The sequence below is a fragment of the Lynx rufus genome, unplaced genomic scaffold, assembly GCF_022079265.1.
Source record: "Lynx rufus isolate CCGP_SWC_20201006 ecotype Redwood Valley unplaced genomic scaffold, mLynRuf1.p SCAF_1, whole genome shotgun sequence".
Classification (NCBI taxonomy): domain Eukaryota; kingdom Metazoa; phylum Chordata; class Mammalia; order Carnivora; family Felidae; genus Lynx; species Lynx rufus.
Window position 1 is genome coordinate 111,432,706 of NW_025814823.1, and position 24,454 is coordinate 111,457,159.

The following is a 24,454-nucleotide window of genomic DNA, read 5'->3' on the forward strand; positions in this document are numbered from 1 at the left end:
TTTTAATTCCAGTTATTTAACATACAGTATAATATTAGTTTCAGGTGCACCATACAGTGATTCAACAATTACATACATCACCCAGTGCTCATCACAAGTGCCCTCCTTTTCCTCCTCTTCCTCTTCTCCTCCTCCTCTTTCTCCTCCTCTTTCTCCTTTTTTTTTAAAAAAGTATTTTTTTATTAGTATTTTTTTAAGTAATCTCTACCCCCAGTGTGGAGCTTCATCTCAAGACCCCAAGATCGAGAGTCGCATGTTCTTCTGACTGAGCCAGCCAGGTGCCCCTCAACAAGTGCACACCTTGTCCCCATCACCTATTTCACCTATACCCTCACCCCCCACAAATTCCAATTTTTTATTTGGTTGGCAGAATTTATTTTTTTTCATTAATTCATGTATTTTGAGAGAGAGGGAGAGAGAGCAGAGGAGGAGCAAAAAGAGAGGGAGATAATCCGAAAAAGGTTCTGCACTATTAGCACAGAGCCCAACATGGGGCTCAGACCTTCAAACTGTGAGATCGTGATCTGAGCCAAGATCGAGTTGGACATGTAACTGACTGAGCCACCCAGGTGCCCCTGGCTGGCAGAATTTAAATGTAGTATTTATTCATGTTTGTTAGAATTTGAGTTTGTAGGTTACTGGAGTGGGAGAATTTTTGTTTTTGTTTTAGCTTATCTCTGTCCAAGTTCTCCATCCCTTCTTGCCCATCTAAGGGGTTTTTTAGTTGAATTTTCTGGCCCCTTCCCCAAGACTAGGGGTCATGGTAGTGTCCTGCAATGATTTGGGGCTATCGCCCACCAGCAGTGGGAAGACTAGTTGTCCTCTCTTCTGCTGAACTTAAAAGCTCAAGTTCAAGGCTATGTGGGTCAATAGCAAATGATATTTTGAATAATTTTTGGAGGGAAAGCTTACCTCAAGCAGTGAGTCCTATTTGTCCCTATGTGTTTGTTATGTGGAGCACTTCCAGTGCTTTTTAGCCCATAGAATGTGCTACTGTTGCCTGCTCATGGACTTGCTGCCCAACAGGCCCAATGTTAGCTCTGCAATGCTGCGTTTTGGTCTGCTGTTTCTCTTGTTTTTGAGTCTAGTTATTTGTTTTTCTCCCTTGACATTTTTAGCTGTTATTTCTGTGTGGAGTGGAGAGGAGTCCAAGGATCAACTTACTGCCTAAATTTATCCCCCGGAAACTGAATTCCAGTTTTATCACTTATGACTCAATCTTTTCAGCTGTGTATCTACATTTTATCAATCAAGTATTATTAGTAGCCTGCCTAAACAATGCTTCTAAAATCAAATAAAAATTATACATAAGACTCATTGAAAATGCCATGTTTTGGGGCACTTGGGTGGCTCAGTCGGTTAAGCATCTGACTTCAGCTCAGGTCATGAACTCTCGGTTCTTGAGTTCGAGCCCCACACCGGGCTCTGTGCTGACAGCTCAGAGCCTGGAGCCTGCTTCAGATTCTGGGTCTCCCTCTCTGTTCCTCCCCCGGTCACACACACACAGACACACACACACACTCTCTCTCTCAAAAATAAATAAAAATTAAAAAAATTTTTTTAAAAATGCCTTCTTTTGACACTTCCTCTAAAAGAAAAATTTCTGCAACTATTCACGTAAGTGTAATCTAGTGCTGTCAGTGCTAGATTTGTGGCAAAGTGGTAAGTTCTTTAAAGTTAATTTATGTATTGTGGGAGGAGGGGCAGAGAGAGGGAGAGACAGAGTCCCAAGCAAGCTCTTTGCTGTCAGCACAGAGCCTGACATGGGGCTGCAATCCACAAACACTGAAAAAAATCAAGGCAGACGCTTAACCCAGTCACCCAAAGCGCCCAAAATGGCAAAGTTTTAAAGAATGGATTTGCCCTTGTAAAGTCCATAGTGAGGGAGATAGAAATTAATATAAGAATCTTAAGTATGTGAGGCACCTGGGTGGCTCAGTCAGTTAAGTGTCCCACTCTTTTTTTTTTTTCTTTTAACATTTTTTTAATTCATTTCTGAGAGAGAGGGCATGAAATAGGAGGGGCAGAGAGAGGAAGAAGGATCCAAAGGGGCTCTGCCCTGACAGCAGAGAGCCCAATGTGGGGCTTGAACTCATGAGGCATGAGATCATGACCTGAGCTGAAGTCAGAAGCTTAACTGGCTGAGCCACCCAGGCACTGAGCCATCTAGGTACCCTGTTTCTGACTTTTGATTTCAGCTCGGGTCATGATCTCTGCATTCCTGAGTTCAACCTCCATGTCAGGCTCTGCACTGACAGCAAGGAGCCTGCTTGGCATTCTGTCTCCCTTGCTCTCTGCCCTTCCCCCACTCTCTGTCTCAAGAATAAATAAATTAAAAAAAATCTTAAGTACGCACATCATTTGTCAAAGAATCACTTATACCACTGACAAGTACTAGGAAGTTTAATAAATAAACTGCAGAAACCCATAGATAAATGGTTCCTCAGGAATGAGAAAGTATGTGACATAAAATCTTCACATTTCTAATTCTTATCTAACTAAAGGGGCCATCATGCATCTAAGGAGACAAATTTTTTATTTGGCTTTCTATAGGCCTTCGTAAGTGAAAAAAATATTGTTTATCCTAGAATTGTATTTGGTTTCAATTTATCAGAACTATACTTCATTAAGTTCTGCACATTTATTATACTTAACAATTACTTCGGTTTTAGAATTTTTTAAAGACACTATTGGGGACTCAGATATAGGTCTGTACACAAAGGCAGGGAAACCGTTTCTAATGCTTTATAATTATTAACCAGGGCATGTCCTTGGGACTTAGCTTTCATTCCATCAAGGGAGAACATCCGCATTTATTTATATTTTTATTTTTTAATGTTTATTTATTTTTGAGAGAGTGTGAGTGGGGGAGGGGCAAAGAGAGGGGGTGAGCAGAGGATCTGAAGCAGGTTCTACGCTGACAGCACTGAGCCCAATGTGAGGCTTGAACTCTTGAACCACAAGATCATGACCTGAGCTGAAGTCAGATGCTCAACTGACTAAGCCACCCAGGCACCCCTATTTCTAAACAAACAAACAAACAAACAAACAAATAAATAAATGTTTATTTATTTTGAGAGAGAAAGAGAGCATGGATGCCAGCAGGGGAGGGGCAGAGAGGGACAGAGAGAATCCCAAGCAGGCTTTGCGAAGTGAGCACAGAGCCCAAGGAGGGGGTTCAATCTCCAGAACCATGAGATCACAACTTGAGCTGAAAGCAAGAGTCCTAGGGCACCTGGGTGGCTCAGTTGGTTAAGCCTAGAACTTTGGCTCGGGTCATGATTTTGTGCTTCCTGAGTTTGAGCCCTGTGTTGGGCTCTCTGCTGACAGTTCAAGAGCCTGGAATCTGCTTCAGTTTCCAGTTTCTGTCTCCTTTCTCTTATCTTCCCGGCTTGAGTGCTTGCGCTCTCTCAAAAAACAAACAAGCAAACAAAAACCAAAAGAGTCCCATGCTTAACCCACTCAGCTGCCCAAACACCCCAAAATCCGTGTTTATACCTCAGCTCCTTATGTTATTGAATCCAAAAGATAAACTGTTAGATTTTTTTTTACACTTTTTTTCTTAAACTTATCTGTTTGGAACAGAATCAGGTGACTAATGGTTAAATACAGTATTTCATTACTTTCTGTTTAGGGAGGATTTCACCTGCTTCCTAATTTTGACTATGAGTTTGACTCATTCTGGTTTCATTGCAGGGGACCCACTAGATAGCCTCACCCTCTGGAGCCTCAGGTGTGAATCGGCCACAAGGCCTCCTCAGCAAGCGTTGACGGATGATTCGATTCCTTCGTTCTTTTACTCATTCACTTTATCTTTATGATTAACAGCTGCATACAAATGCAGGGCTGCGTTATGACTTTTGTATGCCCTACACACTTTTCTTTCATGGGCTCCTTCCTCCATACGGGCATTATTAAATCGTATTTTAGGACTGTGTTAGCAAAGGATGACTATAATCCAGGTCAGATTATTATATATTAATTATTATGCTTTTCTTCTGACTTTAAAATAAATTAAAATTAAAACATTTTCTCAGGCTCCTAATACTATTGTGGACCTCAACACTGCTTTAAGGTAAGTGGGCCCCGCTGAACGCTCACATTGTTCCAGGAGTTGCAGTTGCGAACAATATACAGTGCTGGAGCCTACATTCTAGCTGGTGAGAAACAGATATAAACAAAGTAAGTACATTTATCTTGCGAATCGGTTACAAGTGTTAAGAAAAAACAATAATGAGGACGTTACGGAGTGTTGAGAAGGGTGGCAATTTAAACAGAATGGACAGGACAAGCATCACTAGGCAAGACTTGAAGGAAGATGTGAACAAGGCCTGGAACACGACAGGTATATACTTGGGGAAAAAAGACCATTAAGGAGAAAGTCTCAGCCACAAAAACAAAACCTAAAAGCAACTCTCCCCAAAGCGTCGCTCCTCGAGTTACGTATTTCCGTAATCTATAAGCGAGGTCGCAGAAGGTCATTGGAAACAAGTGCCTGCCGCAGCAACCTCCATTTTGCTTTTGGGCACAAGCCTACGCTACGTCTGGGCCTCATCTGTATTCCTTTACCTCTCGTTAGTTTGGGGGTTCGCTTTTCTTCATGTCCTCGTGAAGAGCAGAGAACCCTGTCGACTGGAGGAGAAGAACATTGATAGTTAAAACAGGCAGGAGGAACTAGGGCGGCCCACTCTGCCCTCATTCAAAATGGCGGCGCGAGACTCGCGCTTTGTCGGGTGGCGCGCATGCTTAGCCAGCCTCTCCGGCTTGGCGTTCTGGAGGGGCGGGCCTACGGCGGGGGAGGCGGGGGGAGGGGCGGCTCCCGCCCTGCGGCCTGGCCTGAAGTCATCTGCGCTGCCTCTGCTACCTGCAGCACCACCTTCATCCTTCCCTACCTATGGAGGGGAAGATGGAGCCTGTGACCGTAGCGACAGATAGCGGGGACCGGCCGGGGGCTCCAGCGGGCTCAGGCCTGTCGGCTTCCCAGCGTCGGGCCGAGCTGCGGCGGAGGAAGCTGCTTATGAACTCGGAACAGCGCATCAACCGGATCATGGGCTTTCACAGGCCCGGGAGTGGCGCAGGTGAGAACCTCCCATCTCCCTTCAGCTCCCGCCCACCTCTTTGAGTCTTGAGGATCGTTCTTGCTTTCCCTCCAACGCCCCGCTGATCTTTTTGACAAAGCTCTGCTCCCTGACCTCCCCTCTGTCCCTGCTTTTTAGGTGATGTCTCAAGTTCTCACTTCTTAATCTCTGGACGTTTCTAGTACCTGTCTTCAGTTTTCCGTAGGTTTCGCTCTCAGATTTTCCTTGTTCCCGCCCCAGGTTGTGAAACCTTGGCTCCTGAGCCCTATGGCATGGTGCCCTCTGCCCAGTTATGCTAGACAGCCCCTTTTTCCCCTTCTTTCCCCACGCCCTCCCCTCTTTTGAAGGGCGCACATTTTCCGCCCCGGTTACATTGCTCTCTTGTGCCCTTCAGGAAGAATACTTGGCTTTCTTTCCGTTCCAGATGCTTTCCCTTCTAGTGCCTTCCCTAGTATCTATCTTCCTTCTTTTGCTTTTCGCTGTTACTCTGTCGGCACAGGGGAGCTTGTGCTTACTGAACTGCCCCCCTAGTCCTTCCTACGTGGATCTAGGACCCTTACGGTCATATCGTAGTGTCTGTGTTCAGTGCCCTCAACACTGTCATCTGCAGGCTTTCAACAACAGGAGAATAAATTTGGAGCGACCATTCTTTGTACCCTAACAAGTGGGCCGTGCCCACCAGAGGTCTTCTCTCTTAGTGTGCTGAGATTGATGTCAGGAACTGCATTTAACCCTAGAGAGAGTTCCTCATTTCTCCCCCAATGCATGTACAATGAGTTCCTAAAAAATTTTTTTCATGTGATTATTTATGGAACACTTAATATGAGCTAGTGTTCTCTAAGTTTCCATTCAGTGCCTGTAGTAATTGACGCTTAGTCACTGTTCGCAAGCTACTTAAATCTTTGTGATTTCTGCGGGGCTTTAGATAGACAGCTCTGAACTTTTAGATAGTTCACAGGTTTGCAGCCAGAACTACTAGGAAAGGTAAGAAGCGCTTTTTCAAATTCATCTAGAACAGCAGCTAGAAAACACATTTCTCCCTTTAATAATTAAAAGCAGGGTATTTATTCTTTCCCAAGACATGTATTTGTTACCCTTCTCGAGGTACATTCTGTATTTTGTTCTTTTGCTTTGAACATTCTGTCACTAAAGGCTTTATTTTGTATTTAAACCCGAAAAGCATCCTAAAACTGCTTAAGTACCTACTAATGGCTCCAGCACTACAGTGGGAGGATTACGTAAACAGTAGCTGTAGGATATGCCACACCCTATGCTGACAGGACTCTGGATTCAGAATTGTAATATTAAAATACAGGTTTTAAAGAGCTTTAATCATTTTATATTTTTAACCAGATAGGCTAGAGCAGGCAGTGCAGTCATACTTCTGGGATACATTATCCATGAAAACCTGGTCTTGTTGGCTTGCTCCATCCATGACCATCTTTCCCAATTTGTCTGCTAGTCTTCTACTCCCCAAATTTGGATTATGTCCTTTGCAGGAAAACTCTTCTGGAGTGATGTATTTTGAGCGTGTAGAGGAAGGAACTAGTTTATTTTTTCATGCGGAACCAGTATTTAGATTCAGAGACTGCAGAGTTCTACCAGTAGCAGCATATTTTTGAATCTTAACGTGAAAGGTGTTTGCCAGTATACACTACATAAGGCTTCTAAATTTCTCTTCTCAGAAGAAGAAGGTCAAACAAAATCAAAGCAGGACAGTGACAAACTGAACTCTCTCACCATCCCTTCAGTTTCAAAGCGAGTAGTGCTGGGCGATTCGGTTGGTACAGGAACTACTGACCAGCAAAGTGATGTGGCCGAGGTAAAGGGGACTCAGCTGGGAGACAGATTGGACTCTTTCATTAAACCACCTGAGTGCAGTAATGATGTAAACCTTGAGCTCCGGCAGCGGAACAGAGGGGACCTGACAGCAGACACTGTCCAGAGGGGTTCTCGCCATGGCCTCGAACAGTACCTCTCCAGATTTGAAGAAGCAATGAAGCTACGGAAACAGCTGATTAGTGAGAAACCCAATCAAGAAGATGGAAATACAGCAGAAGAATTTGACTCTTTTCGAATATTTAGATTGGTGGGATGTGCTCTTCTTGCCTTTGGAGTCAGAGCTTTTGTTTGCAAGTACTTGGTAAGAAACATAATGGAAAATGCAAATTGGTTATGTGATGAGGACTATTAATCCGTGGGACTGATTGCCAATATTACTGTTTACCAGATTCATGTGGCTGTTTGGGGATATAGTATAAACTGCTGTTCACCTAGATATAGATGAAATGTCCTGGTTAAATACAGAGCCCAGTAATAATTGCTTAACTCTTTCTGTATTCTAGGCAGCATTCTAAGTGTTTTACATGTATTAATTCATTTAACCTCATCCTCCTGAACTAGGTATCATTGGACTCTGTGTTTTATAGATGAAGGAATGAAGCCTCAGGGGTTAAGTCATTTGCCCAAGGTCACATCGCTAAGTGACAGCTGGGCAGTTGCTTTCCAAAGCCAAAGGGTAAAGTATCTACATGTACTATAGATTAATTACCACTTTTCAAATAATTTGAAACCTTAAAATGCAGTTGCTGTGGTCCTGAACAGGAGCTTTAATTTAATATAATCCTGAACCACATAATTTTCCTGTCGTTCAGAAAGCACCTCAGCATTTTGTAATGTGGTAGTATCATCATAATGGCAGTTCGTCTTTATTGTACCAGAACGTGCCGGGAGAATTGAAGAAAGCCATAGCTCATAGTTTAGTGTCTTGCTCTTCGAAGTATTTCCATTCACTAGACATTTAAAGAATATCTACCAGGTACCAGGTACATAAGCAAATTTTTCAGATTATGAAAGTTTAGGTTGCTCGGCAAAAACCTTTCTTAAAATCAGTTTTATGCATTTTTTCTTAAGTGAGAATCTGTTGTACAGACTTTTTTCTGATGTTAAATTGTCCTAGCTTTCAGCATTTAGTGAGATGTGTAGCTGCTTTCTCTTATTGAGAGGGCTCTGTGTTTTTATGATTTGAAAGTTAGGTCCTATTTTTATGCCTCATTTTTGTGTGAGGTTTTTTTGGTTTTCTGGGGTTTTTTTGCTATGAGATTTTCAGCTGCTATTTCTAAGTACTTCCATCTGGTGATGTTTGTTTGCTCGTTCACTCCATAATATTTTTACGTTTAGGAATAAATGTAAATTATTGCTTTGATCTTTCTGATTATATTGTGTGAGAAGCAAGAAAACCATGCCATTTTATCTATAACAAGAATAGCTTGTCATTTGGATGCCAGAGATAGAGTTAATAAGTCAACTTCTTGCCCCAGAGTCTGGGAATGCATGTTATCTTTTGAGTACTGGGCCTTTATGTGTGCTTTGAAATTGTCAGTTAGTTACTTCTCGGTGAGAGAGATGTTACTGCATAATGTGTTACACATCTATCACCATTGAATACTCTAAATCATTTAAAGAGTAAATTTTTGTGAGAGAAGACATTTTGGGGGACATCAAAATAATGTGACTTGAGAAGCATGTTTTTTAATAAGGACTTAATTATAAGCTTAATTATAAACTTATTTATAAACTCAATTATAAGTTTTATAATAAGGAAATCTAGTCCCTTTAGTTTTTTCACCCTTCTGCAGAAACAAGAATGCTCTCAGCCACTAAAATTAAGTTGTTGGTTTTTTGTTTTTTTTTTTACCATGTTTTTGCTTGGAATTTTACAGCTGCTGTTAGTTTAATTTGATTTGTTGTGATTTGAATGATAATGTTGGAAATACATAACTTTATCTTCTGTCTTCACAGTCCATATTTGCTCCGTTTCTTACTTTACAACTTGCATACATGGGACTATACAAATACTTTCCTAAGGTAAATTAAAATTTTTTCTAAATTGGGGTGATGTGTTTAGACCAATTAATGATTAGATAATTCTAAGAGCTTAAAAAAAATTAGTCATACTCATGGTCTGAATCAGTGTTACTAAGAGTGTCATTGTCCCACCAATGCTGATCTTAAAACTTTCATTTCTATTTATAATGAGTTAAGTTCAGGAGGGAGTGATTAGAAACTTGTTAGCAATTTGAAATTGCCATAACATTTTTATCATATTTTACAAATATGTCGATCTACCATAGACTGGTGGAAAAACTTAACTACAGAATTTGAATAGTACTTGTCTGAGAAAGTATTGAGTTTACTTAGTGAATGTAGTGATGCACTGTCTGTAATAAAGGAAATTAATTTTAAGAGGGGGCCATTTATCTTACTGTGCTCCTTTCTAGATGCTTAACAGCAGTGCTTTTTATCTTAATGTCAAGGGCCTGGTATTTTCAAGAAATATTTGGCCAAAACTGCACTACAGAATCATGTAGAATGCTCGTGTTTACCTAGTTGGCTTACTTACAAATGTATACACAGTTTTATGGGACTTGAATGGTGGAGAAAATAACCTCACTTATGTGATTGAGTTTTGTATGATTTTTTTACTGAAAAACAGGTACTTGGTCATTTACTTAGTTACTTGTTATTATTATTTATTATTTGTGTTTATTTTTTGAGAGAGAGAGGGAGACAGAGCATGAGTGGGGGTCGGGGGGAGAGAGAGACACACACACAGAATCCAAAGCAGACTTCAGGCTCTGAGCTGTCAGTACAGAGCCTGACTTGGGGCTGGAACTCAACGAAATGCAAGATCATGCCCTGAGCGGAAGTTGGTAGCTTAACCAACTGAGCCACCTAGGCACCCCCTCATGTGTATTTTGAATGGGGTTTGAAACATTTATATTTATGAAGAGTCAAATAGGCCATATATATCAAGTAAGAGAGAGAAGAAAGAAATGTAATTTTATTTTATTTTAAAATTTATTTAGTTTTTTTGATTATATAGATGTATATTTATTGACCTCGCCCCCCCAAGAAAAGTAATTAATTAAAGTGTCTGTTTAGAAATTAATTCTTTAAACACTGATTATAGTTTTACAATAGCAAAGTTTGGAAACAACGAAGATGTCTACTAATAAATGACCTATTAGGGGCGCCTGGCTGGCTCTGTCAATAGAGTATATGACTCTTAATCTCTGGGCCGAGAGTTTGAGCCTCATGTTGGGTGTGGCGTCTACTTAAAATAAAAATGTTCTTTAAAAAAAAAATTTTTTTTTAATGTTTATTTCTGAGAGACAGAACATGAGTGGGGGAGGGGCAGAGAGAGAGGGAGGCACAGAATCCCAAGCAGGCTCCAGGCTCTGAGTTGTCAGCACAGAGCCCGACACGGGGCTTGAACTCACAAACTGTGAGATCATGACGTGAGCTGAAGTCGGTCGCTCAACCGACTGAACCACCCAAGCACCCCAAAAATGTTTTAAATATTAAAAAAAAATAAAATGACTCACTAAATTATGGCATATCCATTCAGAATGATGAAGCTCTGATGTATAGATAATAGTAAGCTCGCCAAGAAATACTAAGAAGAAAACAAAATGCAGCATAGGATCTATAGTATATTGCTTTTTTCGTAAAAAGGAGAATAATATATATTTGATTTTGCTTGTGTATGTGTGAAGAAACTGGAAGTTTTGTGTTTTGTTTTTTTTTTTAGATTTTAGTTTTAAGTAATCTCTATACCCAACATAGGGCTCAAACCTACAACCCTGATAACAAGATTCACACAATCTGAGCCAGCCCGGAATCCCATAAACTCTGGAAAAATATTACATGAAACTATTAACAGCAGTTATTTGTGATAGGAATGTGTGGGGGTTACTAGGTAAATGGGGGAGAGAAAAGGAAGGGAGATCACTGTATACTTTGTACTTTTCTCTCAACAAAACATTTTTTTATGGATGTGTCTTTTTTTTTTTTTAAGTGTATTTATTTTGAGAGAGAGAGAGAAAGAGAATCCCAAGCAGCTCCAAGCTGTCAGTGCAGAGCCCGACTCCATGCTCGATCTCATAAACCATGAGATCCTGAAATCAAGAGTTGGACACTTAACCAACTGAGCCACCCAGGTGCCCCTGTATCTTTTCTTTTTAAGATAAAAAACAATTTTTTTAAGTAATCTCCACACCTACATGGGGTTGAACTTACCACCCTGAGATCTAGAATCACATGCATTAGCAGCTGAGCCAGCCAGGTACCCCTTTGTTTCATTTTATTTTCTTTCCCTCTCTTCCTTCCTCCCTCCCTCCCTCCCTCCCTCCCTCCCTCCCTCCCTCCCTCCCTCCCCTCTTTCTTTCTTTCTTTCTTTCTTTCTTTCTTTCTTTCTTTCTTTCCTTTTTTTTTTACATGTTTATCACTTATTTTTGAGAGAGAGAGTGCATGTGAACAGAAGTGAGTGGGGGAAGGGCAGAGAGAGAGGGAGACAGAAAATCCCAAGCAAGCTCCATGCTGCCAGCGCAGAGCCTGTCACAGGGCCAAAGCCACGAACCATGAGATCATGATGTGAGCTAAAACCAAGAGCTTAACCAACTGAGCCACCCAGGCACCTTTTTTTTTTTTAGAGATTTTATTTTTAACCTCTACACCCAGCATGGGGCTTGAATTTACAACCCCGAGATCCAGAATAACATGCTCTACCAACTGAGCCAGCCAGGTGCCCCTTGTAGGAACACTTAAGAAAAAATTCTTTTTTTAATGTTTATTTTTGAGAGAGACAGAGACAGAATGTCAGTGGTTTGGGGCAGAGAGAGAGGGAGACACAGAATCTGAAGCAGGTTCCGGGCTCTGAGCTGTCAGCACAGGGCCCAATGCCAGGCTTGAACTCACAAGCTGTGAGATCATGACCTGAGCCGAAGTCAGATGCTCAACCGACTGAGCTATCCAGGCGCCCCTGGAACAGTTTTTAAACAGACAGAAATGTTTAAAGAATTGTACAGTGAGCGCCCATTTCTACTTATTACCTAAATTCTACAAGTAACATTTTGTTATATTATCATGATTTATGCAATTTATCCATTTTCAGTCCATCTTTTTTTTTTCCTTGATGAGTTTCAAAGTATGTTGTAGATGTTGACATCAGTATGCTTTACCCCTTACAATTCAGTGGTTGTTTATGGTTATTCTTGTTTTCATTAAGGTAAAATTTTCACACAGTAAAATGCTCAAATCTTTAGTGAGTTTTGTCAGCCTGTGAGTCCCAAATCCTTTAAAGGTTTAGAACATGACTGTTAGGAATTTCCACTGTGTCCCTTTTCAGTCAGCTTTCAGCCCCTTACACCCGGAGGGTCTGATTGTTTTTTTCCCACCATAGATTAGTTTTTGCCTATTTTAGTACTTCTTTCTTTCCTTTTTTTTTTAAGATTTCATTTATTAAAAAAAATTTTTTTTGTTTATTTATTTTGAGAGAGAAAGTGCGCACAAGTGGGGAAGGGGCAGAGAGAAGAGAGACACAGAATCCCAAGCAGGCTCTGCCTCATCAGTGCAGAGCCTGATGTGAGGCTCCAGCTTAGGAAGTAGGAGATCATGACCTGCCCTGAGATCAAGAGTCGGATGCTTAACCGACTGAGCCACCCAGGTGCCCCTAAGTATTTTATTTTTAAGTAATCTCTATACCCAGCGTGGGGCTCAAACTCAAAACCCCGAGATCAAGAGCCAGCCCGCTGCTCCTGTTTTAGTATTTCATATATGTGGAATCATTCTTGTACATACTTTTTTGTGCAAGGCTTCTTTTATCCTGCATAATATTGAGTTTCATCCATGTTTTTGAGTGTATCAGGCCATCCACACCCCCTTTTTTTTTCTTAGTAATATTCCATTGTATGACTGTGTGCATTTGTTGATCTCATCTCCTCTTGATGGTCATCTTGTTTCCAATTTTTGGTTATTATGTCTAAAGCAGCTGACAATTTCTGTGAATCCTTTTGTAGACATAGGCTCTATTTTCTCTTGGGTAACCTTTGCTTTTTATATTTAAAAAGTTTTTTAATCATGTGACTGGGTTTGTTGATAACCAAATTGATAAATAAAAATTCAGCCTTGGGTCGCCTGGGTGGCTCAGTCGGTTAAGCATCAACTTCGGCTCATGTCATGATATCATGGTTTGTGAGTTGGAGCCCTGCATTGGCCTTTGTGCTGACAGTGCAGAGCCTGGAGTCTGCTTCGAATTCTATGTCTCCCTCTCTCTCTGCTCCTCCCCTGACCTCTCTCTCTCTCTCTCTCCCAAAAATTAAGATTAAAAAAAAAAAGATAATAGTACTCTTTAAAAAAAAAATTCAGCCTTGAATCTAAAAATTAGATGAGGGGCGCCTGGGTGGCGCAGTCGGTTAAGCGTCCGACTTCAGCCAGGTCACGATCTCGCGGTCCGTGAGTTCGAGCCCCGCGTCAGGCTCTGGGCGGATGGCTCAGAGCCTGGAGCCTGTTTCCGATTCTGTGTCTCCCTCTCTCTCTGTCCCTCCCCCGTTCATGCTCTGTCTCTCTCTGTCCCAAAAATAAATAAAAACGTTGAAAAAAAAAAATTTAAAAATTAGATGAGAAAATTTTATCAGGGGATACATGTTCCATGATATCCTACTGCATGCGTAACAAGTATGAATTCCTTTGCAAGGCAGATAGGGCTCTACAGAATGTTGTGATGATTCTGTCACGAATAACTCTGTCCTTTAGTATGGCTGTCACTCTTCAGGCTTTTGTTGTCGTGAGACTTACCTTACAATGAGATTTCTCCTCTCATTTTTATCCAGCTAAATCTTGCTCATTCTTGAAGGCCTGTTTTCAGTTTCCAATTCTACTTCCTTTTGAAATAAGATCTTCACTGTGCTTTCTTTATGCATATAACCGTGGACTAATTTCTATCTTCTTTGAGCCACTATGCTATACATTATCCATGCCATTCATTTAGCAGTTATTTATGTCCTGTGTAGTAATGTTTTTCCTGTTTTTGTCTTGTGCGGTTGTATATATCTTAAATTGTTATTTTTGCCTTGCCTCTAAGGCTTTTTTTTTCACTTTTGATAGCATGAATGGTGTCTTTCCCATTATTGCCTAGCGATAGGCATTATATGCTTTACACATTATATACTTAGTAAATGTTGGTTGATATATTACTGATTGATGTATTGAGACTTCAGTAATAGTTTTGAATCATTTCAGCAAAAATAGCACTGATCATGTATGTATAGAGCTTAAGTAGTCTTCTGAAAGCTGTAAGATTTATTTAAGTCTTTCTGTGTACAGGGTGAAAAGAAGATAAAGACAACAGTGCTAACAGCTGCACTTCTATTATCTGGAATTCCTGCTGAAGTGATAAATCGATCGATGGATACCTATAGTAAAATGGGAGAAGTTTTCACAGATCTCTGTGTCTACTTTTTCACTTTTATCTTTTGTCATGAACTCCTCAATTACTGGGGCTCTGAAGTACCATGAAGCTTGGAGAACACAGAAGGAGAAGCTTATAAAAAAGCAACTTCTCATCTATATTGCAGTGTCTCTAAAAGAGGCAAATCAGTTTACACCTTTATGTCATTCTTTTACTTTATAGGGTTGTAAAATCATTTGATTAGGAATGGAATGGCAGGTTCCCTGATTTAAAAGTGTTGAGTTTGTATTAATACTGATGTGATGAATATACTACCATGGTCACTAATTGACTTTTCTTGTTTGATTAGAATCCCTAGTCTGTACCTTTCCCTAACTTCTAAGATTTGTAATTCCTCTTTTGGGAGCCGAGCTACTGCTTTTAGGAGAGCAGATGCACACGGTCTCAGCCAGCCCCAAAGGCTGCGACTTGTATTTGTGTTGTTCTGTCCTGAGAAATGGAGCTGTCTTAAAAATAAAATGAAAGAAACTGAATTGTCTAATGTTAAGTCTGCACGTTTTAACTTATAAGAGCTGAATAAGGTAGCCAATTTTATCTTGTTGAGTATCTTAATTTTTACTTCAGCCTAAATATGGAGTAATAGATGAAGTGATTAACATTCATACATGTGAACTTAGAAGGTATTTATGAGGATATTTATTTTAATTTTTATTTATGAAAATTTTTTTTTTACCAAACTCAGAATTGGAAATTTTCACTTTTGAGTTTTCATTTTCTACAACTAAGGTTTTAAAGCAAACTAGAACAGCATGATTAGTATGTATAAAAATGAAATTTGAAAATTGACTGCGGTATGCAACCCACTATCATAGATACCCTTTTAACTAACTTGGTAACTGTCATATTTGGAAGGTTATAAAACATTAGGTGTTAATTTTGCTTGTTATCACATTTCCTTAAAGATTTTTGTATGGTCTATTTGATTAATCCTTGTGAAAGGATATATATTAATTAAAAGCATATATATCTTTTTTTTTAAAAGTTTTATTTATTTAAGTAATCACTATATCCAGTGTGGGGCTTGAGCTCATGACTTCAAGATCAAGAGTTGCGTGCCCCGCTGACTCAGGCACCGCTAAAAAATACACCTTTTTTTTTTCATTACTCCCAAAGTCTTCATTTTTTGTCATTTTACTTTGAACTAGAATAATAGAGAATAAGTATAGTAATTTAAGTGTATCTCCTGACTTAGGATAAAATGATGAGCACATGTTCTTCCTGATTCCATAATGAATCTAGAATCAAGAAGATTAAAAAGCATCCTCGGGTTTGTCATCTTCCTCCCAATCCCTAGGAAGACACTAGTGGTCTTCAATTGTACGTGTTAACTTCTTTTGTGTCTTTAAAAAAAAAAAAAAGCCCCATTCAGTCGGTTGACACATGCCAAGCTTTAATAATTATAGATCATTATCAAATTTATTTCAGAGGGAAGAGTTGGCTATAAGATGTCTGTGTCTGTTAGTGCCATTTTTTTTATTCAGCCAGTTGGCATCTCCCTTACTATTTGCTTAAGTTTGTTGAGTAGTGTCAAACAGAAATGGTAGTTTCTTAGTGCTGGGAATCATGAAGAATTTTTTACTTCAGAAATTTCAAGGACTCGAAATGTATATGAGTAAAAACTAGATGGAAAAGTGACATCTTCGACCAGATTAGTTGTATAAATGGATGTGTGTCACCACCATTGGTCCTAAAAACAATAAGAGGGTTATGAGACACTTAGAGCTGGTTAATTAGGTGTGCCTGGCTGGCTCAGTCAGAGGAACATGTGACTCATGGTCTTGGGGTTGTGAGTTCAAGCCCCATGTTGGGTGTAGAGATTACTTAAAACTATTACTTACGATACTTAAAAAAATGAACTTAGAATCAAAATCTGTTTGGGAAGCCAGGGCATTTTGTTAAAAGTGATGTATTGGAGACATACTGGACTATAATTACTTCTTTTACCTGTCCTAATAGTTAAAAGAATTTTTTCTGGGACATAGAATTGCTTTGAACTTAACGTAAACATATTGTGAACTTAAAAAGGCCATCAGAATTGTCACATGATTATATTCTCTTAAAGGGGATTTAGAAATGCATTATCTTGAAAAGTGCTCTGGGCTGGGTATCAGATGCATGGGTTCTGGTTCCAGTTTAGATTCCAAAAAGATTAGTGACCTAGGATTAAGTTTGTTTCCTGAGTCTCTGTTTTCTCACTTAAAATCAAGAAATTCAAGTATATGATTTAAAAAATCTGTTCCAGCTGTAACATTAACTTCTGCATGGCCTCATCCAGTTTCATGGCTTCAAATACCCCATTATTAAATGCTTATGACCCCTATCTCTCAGACAACCTCTATTTCTCCCTTGAACCCTACACTCATGTATCCCCTAATGTGGCCATTACCTCCTGGATGTCTAGTAGGCATCTCCAACAACATGTTACTGTAGCAGATCCACTGATTTCCTCTCCTTCCCCTGCCAAATCTGCTTCCATGCCTTTCTTGTTTCTGTAAGTTCACCACGACCCACAGTAGTTCTGTTCAAAACCCGAGAGTCCTCTTTTTTTTTAATTTTTATTTTGAGAGAGGAGGGGAGGAGAGAATCCCAAGCAGGTTCCATGTTCGTGCAGAGCCCATCCTGGGACTCCATCCAAGTGTGAGATCATGACCTGAGCCAGTATCAAGAGTTGGACACTTAACCGACTGAGCCACCTAGGCACCTCCTGAAAGTCCTCTTTATGCCTTCCTTTCCCTCACAGTTCACGTCCACTTTATCAGTTAGTGTTTGGAGAGCTGCCTCAAATACATCCAGGATCTGACACCCTTCTCAGGGTTTCCATGTTTAAGTCACTAGTGGTTTTCTGTTTTTCCTAGACTGAAACCCACACTTGTTACCCACATACAAGCAATGTAGAGTGGCTGGAATACCTGCTGAAACCAAGAGTCGGATGCTTAATGGACTGAGCCACCCAGGTGCACCTAAATATGCAAGTTTAAAGTTTACAGTTCCGGGGTGCTTGGGTGGCTCAGTTGGTCGTGTCTGCTTCTGATCTCACAGTTCATGACTTGGAGCCCCACATCAAGCTCTCTGCTGTCAATGTGGAGCCTGCTTCAGATCCTCTGTCTTCCTCTCTCTGCCCTTCCCTGTGTGCGCTCTCTCTTAAAAATAAAATAAAATAAGGGTGGCTGGGTGGCTCAGTCGGTTAAGCACCTGACTCTTGATTTTGGCTCAAGTCATGATCTCAGGTTCGTGGGACTGAGTCCCCTGTTGGGCTCTGCACTGGCAGTGTGGAGCCTGCTTGGGATTCTCTGTCTCTTTCTGCTCCTCCTGCACTGGCACTGTCTCTGTCTCTCTCAAAATAAATAAACTTTAAAATAAAATAAAAAATAAGGTTTACAGTTCAATGAGTTTTGACAAATGTATACATCCATGCGTCAACAGCCACAGTCACAATCTAGAATTTTTCTGTCATCCTTAGGTATAAGAAAGAAAAGTAAAGAGGCACGTAAACTATAAGAGCCTCTCTCCAACTTTAGCATTACAGCTTTCTGCTAAAACAGTGCTTATGCTAGGTGAGTCATTCTCAACCTTGAGCGTGCTTCGGAACCACTAAAGAAGCTCAAAAATGCACAAGAAGCACTCCAGACCAATTAAATCAGAATTTAGGTATGGTATTCATGCATCCATGTATTTTTTTTTTATTAAGATTTTATTTTTAAGTAATCTCTATGCCCAATATGGGCTCCAACTCACAACCTGGAGATCAAGAGCCACATGCTCCACCCAGTGAGCCAGCCAGGTGCCCCATTCATGTATTTTTTTTTAAATTTTTTTTTCCAACGTTTTTATTTATTTTTGGGACAGAGAGAGACAGAGCATGAACGGGGGAGGGGCAGAGAGAGAGGGAGACACAGAATAGGAAACAGGCTCCAGGCTCTGAGCCATCAGCCCAGAGCCTGATGCGGGGCTCGAACTCCCGGACTGCGAGATCGTGACCTGGCTGAAGTCGGACGCTTAAGCGACTGCGCCCCTCATGAATTTTTTTAAAACTTCCAAGCTCAGGCGATATTGAGAACCACTATAATCTTACAAATAGATTTTTAGCTCTCATCCTCTTCTCCACCAACTTAACTCCTCAGTCTTCACATCTTACTTCAAAGGTCACATCTTCAGGGATCTCTTTTTGAACCCCTCTCCTTTGCTGTAATCTCTTTCTTATATCTACTTGTGGTTTTAGTTATGTCTGTATCCACTAGATTGTAAGCTCCTCGGATCTAGGACATACAGCACGCATAACAATACATACAAATGAATGTATAAATGAATCTGTGAATGGAGATGTTTGTACCATCACTTAGCGCAGGTTAAGGGGGACGGCAGTACAAGTCCTGGGACAACTGGGGGATGCCTATGGCGTCTCGGTGGCCCTTGCAGGAAAGACCCTCCCAGGGCCTGCAAAGCCAAGGAGCCTTCCTTTACCTCACGAACTTTCCGAGGCTTGCAGGGAAAACCCGGCAAAGGACGCGTCTTGCGGCGCGGCCGGCGTTGTGCGGCCTCCAGCCGAAAGGAGTCGCTGTGGAGAGATAGCAGCTTCCGGCCCCCTTTTCCCTTCTCTCTGCCACCGGCGCCAGCACGTCCTGTTTTCGTTGGCTGCTCTCGGATGGCTGCCGCCGCTGGAGCTGCTGTTGTCTCTTAGTGCTGCTCCTCGCTCGGCTAGCTGAGGGCGGCGCGGCCTCTTCTTTTGTCCGGTTACCCTGCGCATTGTCCCGAAGGGCGCCGCTTTTCCCGCGGCCGGCAGCATGGGCCGGGAGTCACGGTGAGGCGGCGCGCTGAGAGGGCGAGCGGGCGGGCGGTTTCCTTGAAGTGGGGGAAAGAGGCGGGAGTTGAGGTGCCAGCGGGGCCAGGCCTGACCCCGGGCGGCCCCACGTGCGGCCAGCGCTGACCTCGGCCACTAGAGGGGCTGGGGGACCCCGGCCGAGGGAGTGGCTGTATTTGGGGCGGTGACGGCCACGGGGTTCCCAGCACTGCCTTCGCCGGTTCCAGCCCCTGGAGTGGGACCACCCCTCCAGGGCGTCAGTGATTGGGCAACACATCCCGCCATTTCCATGGAGCCCACCGTGATCGCTTTGGCAGTAGTGATCCCAGTTGAATTTCTTGCAGTTCGCATTTGCCACGTTTGCTTGGCGCCTGTTGCTGCCTTTTTTAGTTCTTTGTGTGTTATTTTCCCAAGTCAGTTGAAAGGAGCGTGGAGACCAATATTTTTACATCACCTACAACACTGTACATGACTAGGCTTTTAGTGGGCTACGGTAATTGTTGCATGGAGATTTGTTTTGCAGATAGATTTCATATTTCTTTGTTACGTGTTTTTCTGTCCTTTTAAAGCTGTGCATTGGGAGGTCTTACTAGAATTAGGATAGCTCTTCAAAACTTTAGATTGTTACCTGGTTTGGGACCTTGAGGTTTTTATCTCAGCGATGAGTATTTATTTGCTTTGTATTTAGCAGTTACTAAAAGATCCTTTTTATCTGGGATATAAATAATAGTTTATTTTTTGTTAAAATTGTGTAATGTTTATTCATTTTTTGAGAGACAGAGTGCAAGTGGGGGAGGGGCCTAGAGGGAGGGAGACACAGAACTCAAAGCAGGCTCCAGGCTCTGAACTGTCAGCACAGAGCCCAACTGCGTGGCTGGAACTCATGAACTGTGAGATGATGACCTGAACTGAAGTTGGAGGCTTAACTGACTGAGCCACCCAGTTGACCCTTAATAGTTTATTGACATATAATTAACATTCAGGGAAATAGACAAAGCTTAAGGGTAGAGCTTGCTGAAATTTAGCAAATCCATAAACTGTGGAAACATCACCCGGATAAAGAATATTTCTACATCTGCACAAAATTCCTGGGGCGTCTTTTAAATCTTCTTGAAGGCATTGGCTGTTCATTTGGCTACCCAGAGCAGAAACCTGCAAGTGTACTTATTTGATTCATTTTTCTCTCTCAACTGTCTCAACCCAATACGATTCTATATCCTCTCTCCATTCCTGCTCTCTATGACTTAATTCAGACCTAATTATTTAGTGCTCAGACTGCTACACTTGCCTCAAATTGATTATTTTCCTGTGATCTTGCCCTTCTAATAGATTCCTCACACTGCAGCCAGAGTGACACTTCTTAAATAAAGATTATGTCATTCCTCTCTTTTTGTCTGTTTTGGTTCTTTCTTTTTTTTTTTTTTTTAATTTTTTTTTTTTCAACGTTTATTTATTTTTGGGACAGAGAGAGACAGAGCATGAACGGGGGAGGGGCAGAGAGAGAGGGAGACACAGAATCGGAAACAGGCTCCAGGCTCTGAGCCATCAGCCCAGAGCCCGACGCGGGGCTCGAACCCACGGACCGCGAGATCGTGACCTGGCTGAAGCCGGACGCTTAACCGACTGCGCCACCCAGGCGCCCCTGTTTTGGTTCTTTCAAGATGAAGTCACACTCTTCAGCCCGCCTTCAGGGCCCTTCACAATTAAGTCTCTTCCAGCCCTTTAGCCTTCTTCCCTGGCTTGTTTTCTAGGTTAGTTTAGGGACTGATGAAAGGTTCAGAGATGGGAAGATCAAGGTGTTAGAGAAATAAGTGAAGAGCCCAGTTTGCCTGCATATGTAGGTGTCATGAAAGGTTGAAGAAAAGTGGTAGTAGGTAGGTTCTGAAATGGAGTTGGGTCCAGAATGTGGGTGGATTGTAGATTTAGTTTCGAAGTTAAGATTTTAATTGAGAGCCTTTGAAGATTTTAAGAAATGAGTGTGTATGTTTATAATGTGGTCAGAATTCTGCTTTATGAAGTTACCTTAGCAGCAATGAATAAAACAGATTTAAGGGAAAAGAGGGTAGAAGCAAGAAGATTTCTAAAGGTCTTCTAAAATGCCCTAACTACATAACTTTGATATGGAGTCATGACAGAACTCTGAGGAGGTGATAAAATTGAAAAGAATCACAGAGGTGAAATTGGTGATATTTGGTGTTTTATTGGTTGTGTAGAATGAGATATTGAAGATAATTGATACTTTGAGCCTACTGACTGAAAGTTGGGATGACAAATGGTTTGGGGAGGGAAAGGCAGTAAGTTTGAGTTTCTAGGGGCACCTGGGTGGCTCAGTCAGTTAAGCGTCCAACTTCAGCTCAGGTCATGATGATCTCATGGTCTGTGGGTTCGAGCCCTGCATCGGGCTCTGTGCTGACAGCTCAGAGCCTGGAGCCTACTTACGATTTTGTGTCTCCCTCTCTCTCTGAGCATCCCCTGCTCATGCTGTCTATCTGTCTGTCTCTCTCAAAAATAAATAAACATTAAAAAATAAGCTTGGGTTTCTACACATTTAATTTCACATGCTTAAAGGATAATGAGGTATACTCATTCCCTAGCCATCTTATCCACGTGTATCGCTTTAAGTAGCCTTTGTACACCGATGACTCCCTTGGTGAACCCTGGACTCATATTTTCAACTACCTCCTGTACATCTCCATGTGAATGCCTAATATCCTGATTTCCCACTCTCCCCCCACATCTACTCCTCCTCAAGCTTCCTATCTTAGTACGCAGCAACTTTGTCTTTCTGCTTGGTCCGCGCAAGTATCTCAGCAACACTCGTGACTTCTCCCTTGCTGTCCCACTTGACATTGAATTAGTCCTTAAATACAATCAGCTCATGCTCCATGATATCTACATTTTGACCCTTCCTATGGCAACTCTGAACCTGACATTCTGATCCATGCCACTACTCTCTTACTTGGGTGATTGCTATAGCATTCTACCTGTTTTCCTTGCTTCTGCACTTGGCTTCCTTCAGTTTGTTCTCCCCTCAGCAGCCAAATTTTTTTTTTTTAAGTTTATTTATTTTGAGAGGGCATGCACATATGCATTCGTTGGGGAGGGGCAGAGAGAGAGGGAGAGAGCATCCTAAGCAGTCTCCGTGCTATTGGTGCAGAGCCTGATGTGGGGCTCTAACCCAGGAATCATGAAGTCATGACCTGAGCTGAAATCAAGAGTCGGATGCTTAGCCAACTGAGCCACCCAGGTACCTCCAGACTAATGCTTTAAAAACTGAGGTAACGTTGCTCCTGTGCTTAAAATTTTCCAGTAACCTCAACTTACTCAGATCTATAAGGCTCTACAAATCTGTGCATGTTTGGCTGCGCTATGGTATCTCTGACCTCATTTCATGGTACTCTTTCTTGGTCATTCAGCCCTAGCCACATCTGCCTTCCTTGCTGTTCCTTGGACACACCAGTCAAGCTTTGTCTTCAGGGTCTTTGCACTTGTGGTGCCTGAAAAGTTTCTCCCCAATATATCTACACAGTTCTTTTTACTTTTCTCAAACTTCTGAAATGTCTCTTAGCACATTTTTCTCTAGTCACCTAGTGTAAAATGCAAACCTCCTACCTCCCATCCTCTCTTTCATCTACTCTAATCTGTTTTTCTCCATAGCACCACGTGATGGTGATGTATTGTTTATTTTTTTCTTTACTTAACTGGTCATCTTTTTTTTTTTTTTTTTTACCAGAATGCAAGTTGCTTGGGACCCAGAGGCAGGAGTTTGATCTGTTCTTTTTACTGTCCTTGTTTCCCTTTTAAGATAGTTTTTTTTTCCCTCTCTACATGGACTATAAATGAAGGAATCATTACTTCCCTCTGATTTTAAGAATTGTAGGGGTTCCTGGCTGGCTCAGTGAGAAGAGCATGTGATTCTTGATCTCAGGGTTGTGATTTCAAGCCCCATGTTGGTTGTGGAGATTACTTAAATAAATAAACTTAAAAAAAAAGAGTTTATGTGTACAAAGTCCTTTCATTGTTGGGGTGCCTGGGTGGCTCAGTCAGTTGAGCGTCCGACTTCGGCTCACGTCATGATCTCGCGGTCTGTGAGTTCGAGCCCCACGTCGGGCTCTTTGCTCACAGCTCGGAGCCTGGAACCGGCTTCAGATTCTGTGTCTCCCTCTCTCTCTGCCCCTCCCCCACTCATGCTCTGTCTCTCTCTCTCTTTCTGTCAAAAATAAATAAACATTAAAAAAAATAAAAAAAAGCAAAGTCCTTTCATTGTTTAATTTGTGTGCTGAGATATATTGGGAAAATGTGATTAAATAAAATATCATACAAGCTAACTGCGTTTCCTAAACTTAATCTTGACCTTACTTTCTAGCCATTATCGGAAGCGGTCAGCATCAAGGGGGCGCTCTGGAAGTCGATCTAGAAGTCGCTCACCTGACAAAAGAAGTAAACGTGGAGATGACAGGAGGTCTAGAAGCAGAGATAGAGATAGAAGGAGAGAGAGGTCTCGTAGCAGGGATAAAAGAAGATCTCGGTCAAGAGACCGGAAGCGCCTGAGGTAAGAATTTAAAGATTCACTATAAATTGGTCTCTGTCAGCTAAATTCAGCTTCTTCAAAAGTGTGACTTGGACTGGATTTTAGTGGCCCCTTTATAGGCACTCTGTTTTAACTCCAGCTTGTTTGATTAGGTCAAGAAGTGATTTGCCTGGAACAAAGACTTTCAAACAGTATTTTAAGTTTGGAAACGTTTGGCTCTATTTCCTGTAATCCAAAGAGAACCAAATAAATAAAAATTAAGAAAGGGTGGGCAGTGCCCAGCTGGGATTAGTGGGTAGAGCATACAATTCTTGATTGCTGGTTATGAGTTTTACCCTTATGTTGGGTGTGGAGCCTACTTAAAAACCAAAACCAAAACCAAACCAAAGAGAACCTTCAGAGCCCCCTGAGGGAGGTTTTAAAAGCCAGTAAAAGATAAGGTAATATGCTGTCAAGGGGGTTCTGTTCTAATTCTGTCCCAAGAACGCTGACCACTATGTTCAGAGCAGCCACTAAAGCTGATAGGAGAAGGAAAAAGGACAGAGCTACCCAAGCCCTACTTGCTGTTTGTCACTTTAAAAAAAAAAAATTTTAAGGATTTGTATTTTCAAGTAATCCCTACACCCATTGTGGGGCTCAAACTTACCCAAAATCATGAGTTGATTGCTCTACTGACTGAGCCATCCAGGCGCTCCCGTTTGACACAATTTTTAAAAACCATTTTATTTTTTATTTTT

General features: G+C 41.5%; 2 protein-coding genes across 2 annotated transcripts in view; both read left to right on the forward strand.

The window, feature by feature from the left end:
* Window positions 1–4,835: 4,835 nt before the first annotated feature.
* CAMLG (calcium modulating ligand) lies at window positions 4,836–14,861 on the forward strand. The gene is made up of 4 exons (XM_047084808.1): window positions 4,836–5,078; window positions 6,764–7,221; window positions 8,880–8,945; window positions 14,244–14,861. The coding sequence occupies exons 1-4, from the start codon at window positions 4,895–4,897 to the stop codon at window positions 14,433–14,435; spliced, it is 900 nt and encodes a 299-aa protein (XP_046940764.1). The 5' UTR covers window positions 4,836–4,894; the 3' UTR covers window positions 14,436–14,861.
* A 4,165-nt stretch (window positions 14,862–19,026) lies between these two features.
* DDX46 (DEAD-box helicase 46) overlaps window positions 19,027–24,454 on the forward strand; it is a 69,611-nt gene continuing 64,183 nt past the window's right edge. The window contains exons 1-2 of the mRNA XM_047084820.1: window positions 19,027–19,186; window positions 23,553–23,738. Of these exons, the coding sequence (XP_046940776.1) occupies window positions 19,170–19,186; window positions 23,553–23,738 (203 nt within the window). The 5' untranslated portion in view covers window positions 19,027–19,169. The remainder of the gene's footprint in view (window positions 19,187–23,552; window positions 23,739–24,454) is intronic.

Coding starts and splice junctions, on each gene's coding strand:
- CAMLG (XM_047084808.1), top strand. CDS start 4,895: ATGGAGGGGAAGATGGAGCCTGTGACCGTAGCGACAGATAGCGGGGAC. Junction 7,222..8,879: donor CTTTTGTTTGCAAGTACTTG/GTAAGAAACATA, acceptor CTGTCTTCACAG/TCCATATTTGCTCCGTTTCT. Junction 8,946..14,243: donor TATACAAATACTTTCCTAAG/GTAAATTAAAAT, acceptor TTCTGTGTACAG/GGTGAAAAGAAGATAAAGAC.